Source organism: Macaca mulatta, chromosome 20, assembly GCF_049350105.2.
Source record: "Macaca mulatta isolate MMU2019108-1 chromosome 20, T2T-MMU8v2.0, whole genome shotgun sequence".
Lineage (NCBI taxonomy): Eukaryota > Metazoa > Chordata > Mammalia > Primates > Cercopithecidae > Macaca > Macaca mulatta.
In genome coordinates this window covers 22600505-22612689 of record NC_133425.1, presented here as the reverse complement: position 1 = coordinate 22612689, position 12185 = coordinate 22600505, and the positions used below count along the sequence as shown (strand labels likewise).

At 39.0% G+C, this 12185-nt stretch overlaps 1 protein-coding gene across 3 annotated transcripts in view; it reads left to right on the top strand.

Moving 5' to 3' along the window:
- Window positions 1-12185, top strand: part of USP31 (ubiquitin specific peptidase 31) — a 100107-nt gene that overhangs the window by 53911 nt on the left and 34011 nt on the right. For all 3 annotated transcript variants that reach the window (XM_077986522.1, XM_015125793.3, XM_015125794.3), the window contains exon 6: window positions 1125-1269. In XM_077986522.1, the coding sequence (XP_077842648.1) occupies window positions 1125-1269 (145 nt within the window). The remainder of the gene's footprint in view (window positions 1-1124; window positions 1270-12185) is intronic.

Here is a 12185-nt window from a genome sequence, read left to right as displayed (position 1 = left end):
AAGAGAAAGTATCTCATACTAGGTATCTTAATGCTAAGGGTTACTAACTTTAATACTATGTTATATAGTATTCATTTAGATTTTTTCCATGCATATATACATTAATGATTTTATATAAGAATCATTTACACTTATTGTTTTTACCTTGCTTTGTATTTACTTAGATCTTTGCATGTTAGTGCAAATATATATAGTTCATTCTTTTTAGTAGCTTTATAATTCCAGTAAGGCTATACTATATTTAACTAGTTAGTATTTTTGACATTTGAGTTGATTTTTTTTTCAATACAAATATCCATGGTTTAGGCTTGAAAAATAGAAAATAAAATGATACAGGAGAAAGCCTCAGAGTCAGATGTGGACTCCATCCTCGACATGAGGCTGAATCGTTGTAGAACTTGAGGCAAGTCTCTTGGCTTCTCTCCTTTCAGTGAAAATGGGGGTTAGACGTTATGATCTCCTGGTTCTCTTCTATACCAAAACTTAGAGGAACCCTGGAGTTAGAGTCATAGAGTTCTGACATCAGAGTACAGGTGTCCCTCAGTGTCCATGGGATTGGTTGTAGGAACCCTTGCACTAGGATACCAAAATCCACGGTGCTTTAATCCCTTTTATAACATGGCACAGTATTTGCATAGAGCCTAAGCATATCATCCTGTATACTTTATTTTTACTTTTTATTTTATGGATACATAATAGTTGTACCTCCAATATACTTTAAATCATCTCCAGATAACTTATAATATTTAATGCAGTGTAAATGTTATGTAAATAGTTGTTCTGCTATATTGTTTAGGGAATAATGACAAGTAAAAGACTGTTCAGTATACATTCAATCATCCTTTTTTTTTCTTCTGAATATTTTTGATCTGCAATTAGTTGAATCCACATATGTAGCACCTACAGATATGGAGGGGTGACTGTATATTGTTAATATAGTTACAGAGGATATTGTGCTTCCAAGATTCTCTCATTAAAGGCAAATAAAGTGGGCTCTGCGAGATGTTTCAGAGCTCTCTCAGACCACTGCCAGTCCTGATGGTCTGGAGAAGTTCCTAGAATTGGGAGATCAATTAGTATTGAATTTCCAGTTACCCAACTGTTTACATTTTTCCTATTTTTAGATTGTGTTAACAGAAATGTACTATGATGGGTTCCATCGTTCCTTTTGTGATACAGACGACCTGGAAACAGTCCATGAAAGCGACTGCATTTTTGCCTTTGAGACTCCCGAAATATTTAGGCCTGAAGGAATTCTCAGTCAAAGAGGTAAGTGAGCTCCTGTTTTCATAATGCCACCTGGGTTTGCAGGTTTAACTATAGTCTACCTTTTTAGATGTCTATTATATAATGATACACATTTTTTAAAAATTGTGGTAAAATGCACATATGTATTTTTTTGATGGTATAATGGTAAAACTCTTATAGTAATATTTTCCTAGAAGAAGGCAACTCTTACTGTTTTAGGCAAAGATATGTCCATAGTTTAGTTGGGAAAACCTTATATTGAGATTCAGGACTGACTGTGACCTCCTTTAAGTAGCCTTTTTGGCATCTTATGGCATTCAGGAAGATATACTATGCCGTAGTTGTATGTTTTTTGTTTTTCATTTTTCAGACAGAGTCTTGCTCTGTCGCTCAGGCTGGAGTGCAGTGGTGGGATCTCAGCTCACTGCAGCCTTAGCCTCCCGAGTAGCTGGGATCACAGGCACATGCCACAAAGCCTGGCTAATTTTTATATTTTTAGTAGAGATGGGGTTTCACCATGTTGGCCAGGCTGGTCTTGAACTCCTGAACTCAAGTGATCCGCCTGCCTCAGCCTCCCAAAGTGCTGGGATTACAGGCATGAGCCACCACATCCGGCCCACTATTCTGCTTTCTGTTTCTACAGATTCCCTGAGTCTAGACTTCTATATAAATGGAATCATAAAATAATATGATATTTTGTGACTGGCTTTACTTAGTGTGATGTTTTCAAGATTCATTCATGTTGTAGCATATATCACACTTAATTCCTTTTTATGGCCAAATAATATTTTATTGTTTGAATAGATCACATTTTGTTTATTCATTGTTCATGAACATTTGGGTTGTTTCCACCTTCTGGCTAGTATGAATAATGCTCCTGTGAACCATTCCACACAAGTTTTTGTGTGGACTTATGTTTTCATTTCTCTTCATACCTGGGAATAGAACTGCTGTGTCGTGTGGTAACTCTATGTTTAATCATTTGGGGGAACTTACAGACTGTTTTCCAAAGTGCTGCGCCGTGTTACATTTTTATCAGTAGTGTTTGAGGGTCCAGTTTCTCTCCAATACTTGATTATTATCTGACTCTTTAGTTTTAACCATCGTAGTGGATATGAAGTGGTATCTCATTATGGTTTTGATTTGTGTTTGTGACTGACATGATGTTGAGCATCTTTTCTTGTGCTTGTTGGCCGTTTGTATATCATATTTGGGAAAATGTCTATTCAAATATTTTGCCCATTTTAAAATTGCATTGTTTGCTTTTTGTTGTTGAGTTTTAGGAATTTTCACATGTGCTGAATACTAGACCCTTATCAGATATATGATTTGCAAATATTTTCTCCCATTCTGTGAGTGATCTTTTAACTACCTGATGTCCTTTGAAACACAAAAGTTCTTAGTTTTGTTGAAGTCCAGTTTATCTTTTTTTGTTGTTGTTGCTTGTGCTTTTGTTGTCATATCTAACACTTTATCAAATCCAAAGTCATAAAGATTTACCCCATAATTTCTTTTAAGAGTTTTTTAGTTTTAGCTCTTATATTATAGTTTTTTGAACTATTTTGAGTTAATTTTTTGTGTTGTGTAAGGTAAGGGCCCAACATTATTCTTTCATGGTGGCTGTCAAGTTGTTCCAGTTAACAGACTTTTCGAGCAGATGGGTAAACTTCCATGAATAGAGTAATAGAAATGGTAGAAGCCTCATTGGATTTTTCTGTAAGGGTCCAAACCAGAACCGTGGTCACCTTAGTAGTTGTGTTAGCGTAAGGGAGACTAGCACCTGGGCTTTGTGTCAGACCTGGGGAGACTGCTGCTTCCTAGCTTACCCAGTTTTTTAAAATTTTAGTTTCTTTACATGAAGTGCAGAGGAATAATCACTATAGTGTTGATGTCAAGACTGTATGAGATCAGGCACGTCAGACATTCCACAGGGACTGACTATACTAAGTCTTCAATAAATGAAAGCTACTTTCATATTTCTGGTTATTGCTTCCAGTGTTCGTTACTGGTAAGCCAACGTTGAGGTGACCGTCTTTGCTCCAGCAATAAATGAATCAGTCAATTACAAATATTTTTGTGCACCTGTAGATAACTTCTACTGTAATTAGCATGAGTGGTAAATATAAAATAAGTGTATTTTAGGTTTTTGGTACTATCCAAACAGAGATTTATTGAAGTTATTTAGTGAAGATAATGTGGGAGGTACTGATGACCACAAAGAAGACTAAGACCAAACTCTGGCCTTCAAAAATTTCACCATTTAGTGACCTCTTAGTAATAGTTTAGCCTTGGTCAGTTTATGTAGGAGTATTATCCATGTTCCAAGTAAAGTATAAATGGAAGTATTGGAAAATGTTAGAGGGAGCCACTAGACTGCTTGGGCTGGATCAGGGTGGTGCCACAGGGGAGGGGACAGATTTGAATGTAAAGGATGGGTGGGCTATCCAAGGCAAAGAAGTGTGGAAGAAAGGGCTTGCAGTTTCAGTAGGAGGGAGGGGCAGAGGCGAGAGTGAGATGGGCTAAGGAATAAGCAGAAGGCCAGACAGGGAGTCAGGGTGTGTTTTCCTCTTTTGACCTTAGTGTAAAACGCAGGTCGTAGATTGTGCTCAACCTTTAAAAGGTGAAGGGGCATTTTTTTCTGAGACAGGAAGAAGGGGGACTGTGGGTGAAGATGGAGACATTCAAGGTGGAGCAGAGGGCAGGCAAAGTGATTTGGATCAGGAAGACTTCCTCCCAGCAAAGGAGGAGGCAAGGTCGACAGAGTGGGTGATGAGTTTGGGCACTTGAACAGAACGGAGGCGTGTGGATCAGGGAGGAGTGCAGCTGCTGCGCTGAGCCTGGGCTTGACCTTGAACACAACACCACCTGTGTTCAAGGACCCACCTGACCCTCCCTCCTTGGTGTTTTTGCTGGGGCCTTTCTTCTGGCCACCCTTAAAGTTTGGAGTTCGCAAGGGTCCTGCTGTCATCCTTTGTCTTGGTCTTGACCCTCTCTTTGGCCTGTCTGTTGAGCACTCACGGTTTGAACTGCCATTCTTGTATACCATCTATCTTTACTTATTACTTTCATATCCAGATGTGATGCGAAATCTCACTTCACGTCCAGATGCTTACTACTTTCACCTCGATTGTCCACAGACTCCTCAAATTTTAAAACATAGTGTTCTGTTTTTTCTTTTCAGACTGGCTCCTTTCTCACATCCTTATTGTAGTGAATGACACCGTGATCCATCTAGTCTCCCAAGACAGATGCTTGAGAATCAAACTTCTCTTTCAACCTCACCCTGTTCACACCTGAACCCTTATTGTTCATTTTGCCTCCTAAATATTTTATACTCATTTCTTCTGCTCCACTTGCCCTGTTGTTCTTATTTTAGACCATCATTCTTTCTTAGAGCAGAGTCTCCTGTCTGCCCTTATTTCGGTCCCTCTGCCAGTCCATCATGTGTCTGCTATCAAACCCTCATGATTAAGGGCACAGGTACAGTCTGGGGAGGAGTTGTGCCTGTTCCATAGGTGTTAGGAGGATTTAAAGCAATAATGCATGTGTTTTCACACCTGTGGGGCTTTTGGGGTACATACTGGTTACTCTTTCTGAAATGTACTCCTCATCCCTTTTGGCCTGAGGAACTCCTTTCAATCTTATCTGGAGCCCCGGAATCTTCTGTGACCTCTACTAACAGACTTGGCTTCATCAGCTGACACAGACCTTCTGTGCATACGAATATTATGACATCACATAGTTCCTAATATTTATTTGTATGTGTGTGTCCCCTACTAGACTGAGAAGGCTATGGGTTATCTTTCATCTGCCTTTCATTAGCCTCCGTAATACCTGTCATATGGTAGGGACTTAATGAATGTTGATTGGATAAGTGAATGATGGTTTGGGCCAAAGAGATCAGTGAATGACAGAATTCAAGCACAGTTCTTCCTATTAAAGAAGCAAAGAAGAAAAACAGTGCTTCTTGAAAAAACTGCATGCCTATTGTTAACTTTTCATTTTGAAATAATTTCAGACTTAGAGAAAAGTTGCAAAAATAGTACCAAGAATTTCCATATATCCTTCACCCAGATGCCCCAATGTGTTAACATTTTACTGTTTTATCACATTTGTTCTCTCTCTGTAATATGTGTGTGTTTATAATCTTTTTCTGAACCATTTGAGAGTGAATTGCAGATATATTAACTCTTTGTGCCCAAATACCTTATGTATTTCCTAAAAACAAGGATATTATCTTACATAATCTAAGTATAGTTATGAAAATCAGGAAATTAAGACTGGTACAATACTACAATTTTTTTAGCCTGACAATTTTTTACTAGTTGTCAAGTTGTTACTGCATGATCCACTTCCAGATGGAGTGAGCATCAGAAACATACCAGGCATATTGATTATATTATCTTGGACTTCTCTCCCGAATTCCAGATTTGAAATACTATCATTTTACCTACAGACTTTATTGAAATTTTGCCATTTGTCTCACTATTGTACTTCATAGCAAAATTAAAAAAAAATTCTTATGCAGGATCGAATATCATGGTTTGCTTGGTTGTCATTTCTCTTTGATTTCATGTGTCAGGAACAGTTCTTTAGTCTTTCATGACTTTGGCATTTTTGAAGAGTATGGGCCCTTTGTTTTGTAGAACATCCTTATTTTGGGTTTGACTGACATTTCGTCATCGGTAGATTCCGGTTATGTATTTCTGGCAGGAATACCATGAAATGTTGTTTTGTCCTTCTCATGGCATCATAGCAGGAGGTACGTGACACCTATGTGTCCTATTGCTGTCAGTAACTTTGATAACTAAGGTGATGTCTGCCAGGTTTCCCCTAGTACTAAGCTACTGTTTTCCCCTTGTAATTAATAAGCATCTTGTGGTGAGATACTTTGACAATATGTAAATATCCTGTCTTTTCTCAAACTTCTTTTTTTTTTAAATGGAGTCTCGCCTTGCGCAGGCTGGAGTGTAGTGGTGCAATCTCAGCTCACTGCAACCTTCACTTCTCGGGTTCAAGCGATTCTCCTGCCTCATCCTCCTGAGTAGCTGGGATTACAGGCACCTGCCACCACGTCTGGCTAATTTTTTGTGTTTTTAGTAGAGATGGGGTTTCACCATGTTTGCCAGGCTTGTCTTAAACTCCTGACCTCAGGTGATCCTCCCACCTTGGCCTCCCAAAGTGCTGGGATTACAGGTGTGAGCCACTGTGCCCGGCCTTCCTGGTGATTTTAATGTGCTACCAGGACTGTTAACCACTGGTTTAGGGGAGGGCAGAAAAACATTACTGTCAGTGCAGTCCTCTTCTTCATTATTCAGTTTTTGATGTTTTATGGCTCCCCTTGTTTACTTATACTTTTAAGATACATTTGATAATAGTTTTTTCAAGTTCCTATAATCATAATTTTAAGGTTGGGGTAAATGTATAGAATTAACTGGGAGAGGGTGGCATTTTTACAGGATTGCACTTGCTTACTCAGGAACGTGATATCTGCATTTACTCGCCTTTTTTATTCCTGGGAAAGTTGTGATTTTCTGCACCTATTTCAAAGTTATTCCTAGGTGTTTTATTGCTGTTGTGAGTAGTGACCCCCTTCCCACTCCCATTATGTATTTTGTTTTTGATTTTTAGAGACGGTCTCACTCTGTCACCCAGGCTGGAGTGCAATGGCACAATCATAACTTACTTCAGTCTCCATCTCCTGGGCTCAGGTGATTCTCCTGCCTCAATTTCTCGAGTAGCTGGGACTACAGGTGTGTGCCATCTGCCTGGCTAATTTTTTTGTGGAGACAGGGTCTAGCTATGTTGTCTAGGCTGGTCTTGAACTCCTGGCCTCATATATTCTTCTGGGGCAGGTTAAATTCCTGAAGGAGACCTTTCTACACTCCTTGTTGGAAGGTGGGGCCTGGTTGCCAGCACCCTAGGTGCTGAGTGACAGGAAAGAGCTGAGATGTTCGCTTACCCCTTTGTTTTAATACAGTGCCCTCACCTTCTCCTGGATTGCCTCCCTGTCCAGACATCCCTGTCTTTGCTGGAGTGGGAGGGGTATTTTGGCGTATCATGTTGGTAGTCATTTTCTCGTTTTTAAAAAATTTCAGTGAAATTTACTTAACATAATAACCACTTTTAAGTGGTCACTTCCATGGTATTAGTACATTAACAGTGTCAGGCAAATACTACCTCTATGTAGTTCTAAAACAGTTCCATCACACCAAAAGAAAACCCCATGACCATTAAGCAATTGCTTCTCATTCTCCCCTCCCGCCAGGCCCTGACAGCCACTAATCTGCATTCTTTTCTCTGGGTTGACCTATTCTAGCTATTTCATATAAATAAAATCAATAAATAAAATCATATAAATAAAATACAATATGGGACCTTTTATGTCTGGCTTCTTTCACTTAGCATAATGTTTCAATGTTCATCCATGTTGTAGCATGAGACAGTACTTCATTCCTTTTCTTTATTTATTATTATACTCTAAGTTCTAGGGTAAATGTGCGCGCAGTGTGCAGGTTTGATACATAGGTATACATATGCCATGTTGGTTTGCTGCACCCATCAACTTGTCATTTAGATTAGGTATTTCTCCTAATGCTATCCCTCCCCCATCCCCCCATCCCCCGATAGGCCCCAGTGTGTGATGTTCCCCACCCTGTGTCCAAGTGTTCTTATTGTTTGATTCCCAGCTATGAATGAGAACATGCAGTGTTTGGTTTTCTGCCTTTGTAATAGTTTGCTGAGAATGATGGTTTCCAGCCTCATCCCTGTCTCTGCAAAGGTTATGAACTCATCCTTTTTTATGGCTGCATAGTATTCCATGGTATATATGTGCCACATTTTCTTAATCCAGTCTATCATTGATGGACATTTAGGTTGGTTCCAAGTCTTTGCTATTGTGAATAGTGCCACAATAAACATACATGTGCATGTGTCTTTATAGCAGCATGATTTATAATCCTTTGGGTGTATACTCAGCAATGGGATTGCTGGGTCAAATGGTAATTCTAGTTCTAGATCCTTGAGGAATTGCTACACTGTCTTTCACGATGGTTAAACTAATGTACATTCCCACCAGCAGTGTAAAAGTGTTCCTGTTTCTCCACAGCCTCTCCAGCATCTGTTGTTTCCTGACTTTTTAATGATTGCCATTCTAATTGGTGTGAGATGGTATCTCATTGTGGTTTTGATTTGCCTTTCTCTGATGACCAGTGATGATGAGCATTTTTTCGTGTGTCTGTTGGCTGCATAAATGTCTTCTTTTGAGAAATGTCTGTTCATATCCTTTGCCCACTTTGTGATGGGGTTGTTTGTTTTTTTCTTGTAAATTTGTTTGAGTTCTTTGTAGATTCTGGATATTAGCCCTTTGTCAGATGGATAGATTGCAAAAATTTTCTCCCATTCTGTAGGTTGCTGTTCACTCTGATGGTATTTCTTTTGCCATGCAGAAACTCTTTAGTTTAATTAGATCCCATTTGTCAATTTTGGCTTTTGTTGCCTTTGCTTTTGGTGTTTTAGTCGTGAAGTCCGTGCTCATGCCTATGTCCCTAAGGGTATTGCTTAGGTTTTCTTCTAGGGTTTTTATGGTTCTAGGTCTAAGATATGTCTTTAATCCACCTTGAATTAATTTTTGAATAAGGCATAAGGAAGGTATCCAGTTTCAGCTTTCTACATATGGCTAGCCAGTTTTCCCAGTACCGTTTATTAAATAGGGAATCCTTTCCCCATTTCTTGTTTTTGTCAGGTTTGTCAAAGATCAGATGGTTGTAGATGTGTGGTGTTATTTCTGAGGCCTCTGTTCTGTTCCATTGGTCTATATATCTGTTTTGGTACCAGTACCATGCTGTTTTGGTTACTGTAGCCTTGTAGTATAGTTTGAAGTTAGGTAGCATGATGCCTCCAACTTTGTTCTTTTTGCTTAGGATTGTCTTGGCAGTGCGGGCTCTTTTTTGGTTCCATCTGAACTTTAAAGTCGTTTTTTCCAATTCTGTGAAGAAAGTCATTGGTAGCTTCATGGGGATGACATTGAATCTGTAAATTTCCCTGGGCAGTATGGCCATTTTTATGATATTGATTCTTCCTATCCATGAGCATGGAATGTTCCATTTGTTTGTGTCCTCTTTTATTTCATTGAACAATGGTTTGTAGTTCTCCTTGAAGAGGTCCTTCACATCCCTTGTAAGTTGAATTCCTAGGTATTTTATTCTGTTTGAAGCAGTTGTGAATGGGAGTTCACTCATGATTTAGCTGTTTGTCTGTTATTGGTGTATAGGAATGCTTGTGATTTTTTTGCACATTGTATCCTGAGACTTTGCTGAAGTCGCTTATCAGCTTAAGGAGATTTTGGGCTGAGACGATGGAGTTTTCTAAATATACAATCATGTCATCTGCAAACAGAGACAATTTGATTTCTTCTTTTCCTAATTGAATACCCTTTATTTCTTTCTCTTGCCTGATTGCCCTGGCCAGAGCTTCCAACACTATATTTAATAGGAGTGGTGAGAGAGGGCATCCTTGTCTTGTGCTGGTTTTCAAAGGGAATGCTTCCATGTTTTGCCCATTCAGTATGATATTGCTGTAGGTTTGTCATAAATAGCTCTTACTATTTAGAGTTACGTCCCTTCAATGCCTAGTTTATTGAGAGTTTTTAGCATGAAGGGCTAAAAACTTGAATTTTTAGCTTGAATTTTGTCAACGGCCTTTTCTGCATCTATTGAGATAATCATATGGTTTTTGTCATTGGTTCTGTTTTTGTGATGGATTATGTTTATTGATTTGCGTATGTTGAACCAGCCTTGCATCCTAGGGATGAAGCCAACTTGATCGTGGTGGATAAGCTTTTTGATGTGCTGCTGGATTCGGTTCGCCAGTATTTTATTGAGGATTTTCACATCGATGTTCACCAGGGATATTGGTCTAAAATTCTTTTATTTGTTGTGTCTCTGCCAGGCTTTGGTATCAGGGTGATGCTGGCCTCATAAAATGACTTAGGGAGGATTCCCTCTTTTTCTATTGATTGGGATGGTTTCAGAGGAATGGTACCAGCTCCTAGAATTCGGCTGTGAATCCATCTGGTCCTGGACTCTTTTTGGTTAGTAGGCTATTAATTATTGCCTCAATTTCAGAGCCTGTTATTGGTCTATTCAGAGATTCAACTTCTTCCTGGTTTAGTCTTGGAAAGGTGTATGTGTCCAGGAATTTATCCATTTCTTCTGGATTTTCTAGTTTAGTTGCCTGTGTAGAGGCGTTTATAGTATTCTCTGATGGTAGTTTGTATTTCTGTGGCATCAGTGGTGATATCTCCTTTATCATTTTTTATTGCGTCTCTTTGATTCTTCTCTCTTTTCTTCATTAGTCTTGCTAGCAGTCTATCAATTTTGTTGATCTTTTCAAAAAACCAGCTCCTGGATTCTTTTATTTTTTTGAAGGTTTTTTTGCGTCTCTGTCTCTTTCAGTTCTGCTCTGATTTTAGTTATTTCTTGCCTTCTGCTAGCTTTTGAATTTGTTTGCTCTTGCTTCTCTAGTTCTTTTAATTGTGATGTTAGGGTGTCGATTTTAGATTTTTCCTGCTTTCTCTTGTGGGCATTTAGTGCTATAAATTTCCCTCTACACACTGCTTTAAATGTGTCCCAGAGATTCTGGTACGTTGTGTTTTTGTTCTCATTGGTTTCAAAGAACATCTTTATTTCTGCCTTCATTTCGTTATTTACCCAGTAGTCATTCAGGAGCAGGTTCTTCAGTTTCCATGTAGTTGTGCAATTTTGAGTGAGTTTCTTAATCCTGAGTTCTAATTTGATTGCACTGTGGTCTGAGAGATAGTTTGTTGTGATCTCTGTTCTTTTACATTTGCTGAGGAGTGCTTCTAACTATGTGGTCAGTTTTAGAATAAGTGCGATGTGGTACTGAGAAGAGTATACATTCTGTTGATTGTGGGTGGAGAGTTCTGTAGATGTCTATTACGTCTGCTTGGTGCAGAGCTGAGTTCAAGTCCTGGATATCCTTGTTAACCTTCTGTCTCGTTGATCTGTCTAATATTGACAGTGGGGTGTTAATGTCTCCCATTATTATTGTGTGGGAGTCTAAGTGTCTTTGTAGGTCTCTAAGGACTTGATTTATGAATCTGGGTGCTCCTGTATTGGGTGCATATATATTTAGGATAGTTAGCTCTTCTTGTTGAATTGATCCCTATACCATTAAGTAATGGCCTTCTTTGTCTCTTTTGATCTTTGTTGGTTTAAAGTCTGTTTTATCAGAGACTAGGATTGCAACCCCTGCTTTTTTTTTGCTTTCCATTTGCTTGGTAGATCTTCCTCCATGCCTTTATTTTGAGCCTATGTGTGTCTCTGCACGTGAGATGGGTCTCCTGAATACAGCACACTGATGGGTCTTGACTCTTTATCCAATTTGCCAGTCTGTGTCTTTTAATTGGGGCATTTAACCCATTTACATTTAAGGTTAATATTGTTATGTGTGAATTTGATCCTGTCATTATGATGTTAGTTGGTTATTCTGCCCGTTAATTGATGCAGTTTCTTCCTAGCATTGATGGTCTTTGTAATTTGGCATGTTTTTGCAGTGGCTGGTACCAGTTGTTTCTTTCCATGTTTAGTGCTTCCTTCAGGACCTCTTATAAGGCAGCCTGGTAGTGACAAGCATTTGCTTGTTTGTAAAGGATTTTATTTCTCCTTCACTTATGAAGCTTAGTTTGGCTGGCTATAAATTCTGGGCTGAAAATTCTTTTCTTTAAGAATGCTGAATATTGGCCCCCACTCTCTTCTGGCTTGTAAGGTTTCTGCCGAGAGATCCACTGTTAGTCTGATGGACTTCCCTTTGTGGGTAACCTGACCTTTCTCTCTGGCTGACTTTACCATTTTTTCCTTCACTTCAACCTTGCTGAATCTGACAATTATGTGTCTTGGGGTTGCTCTTCTCGAGGA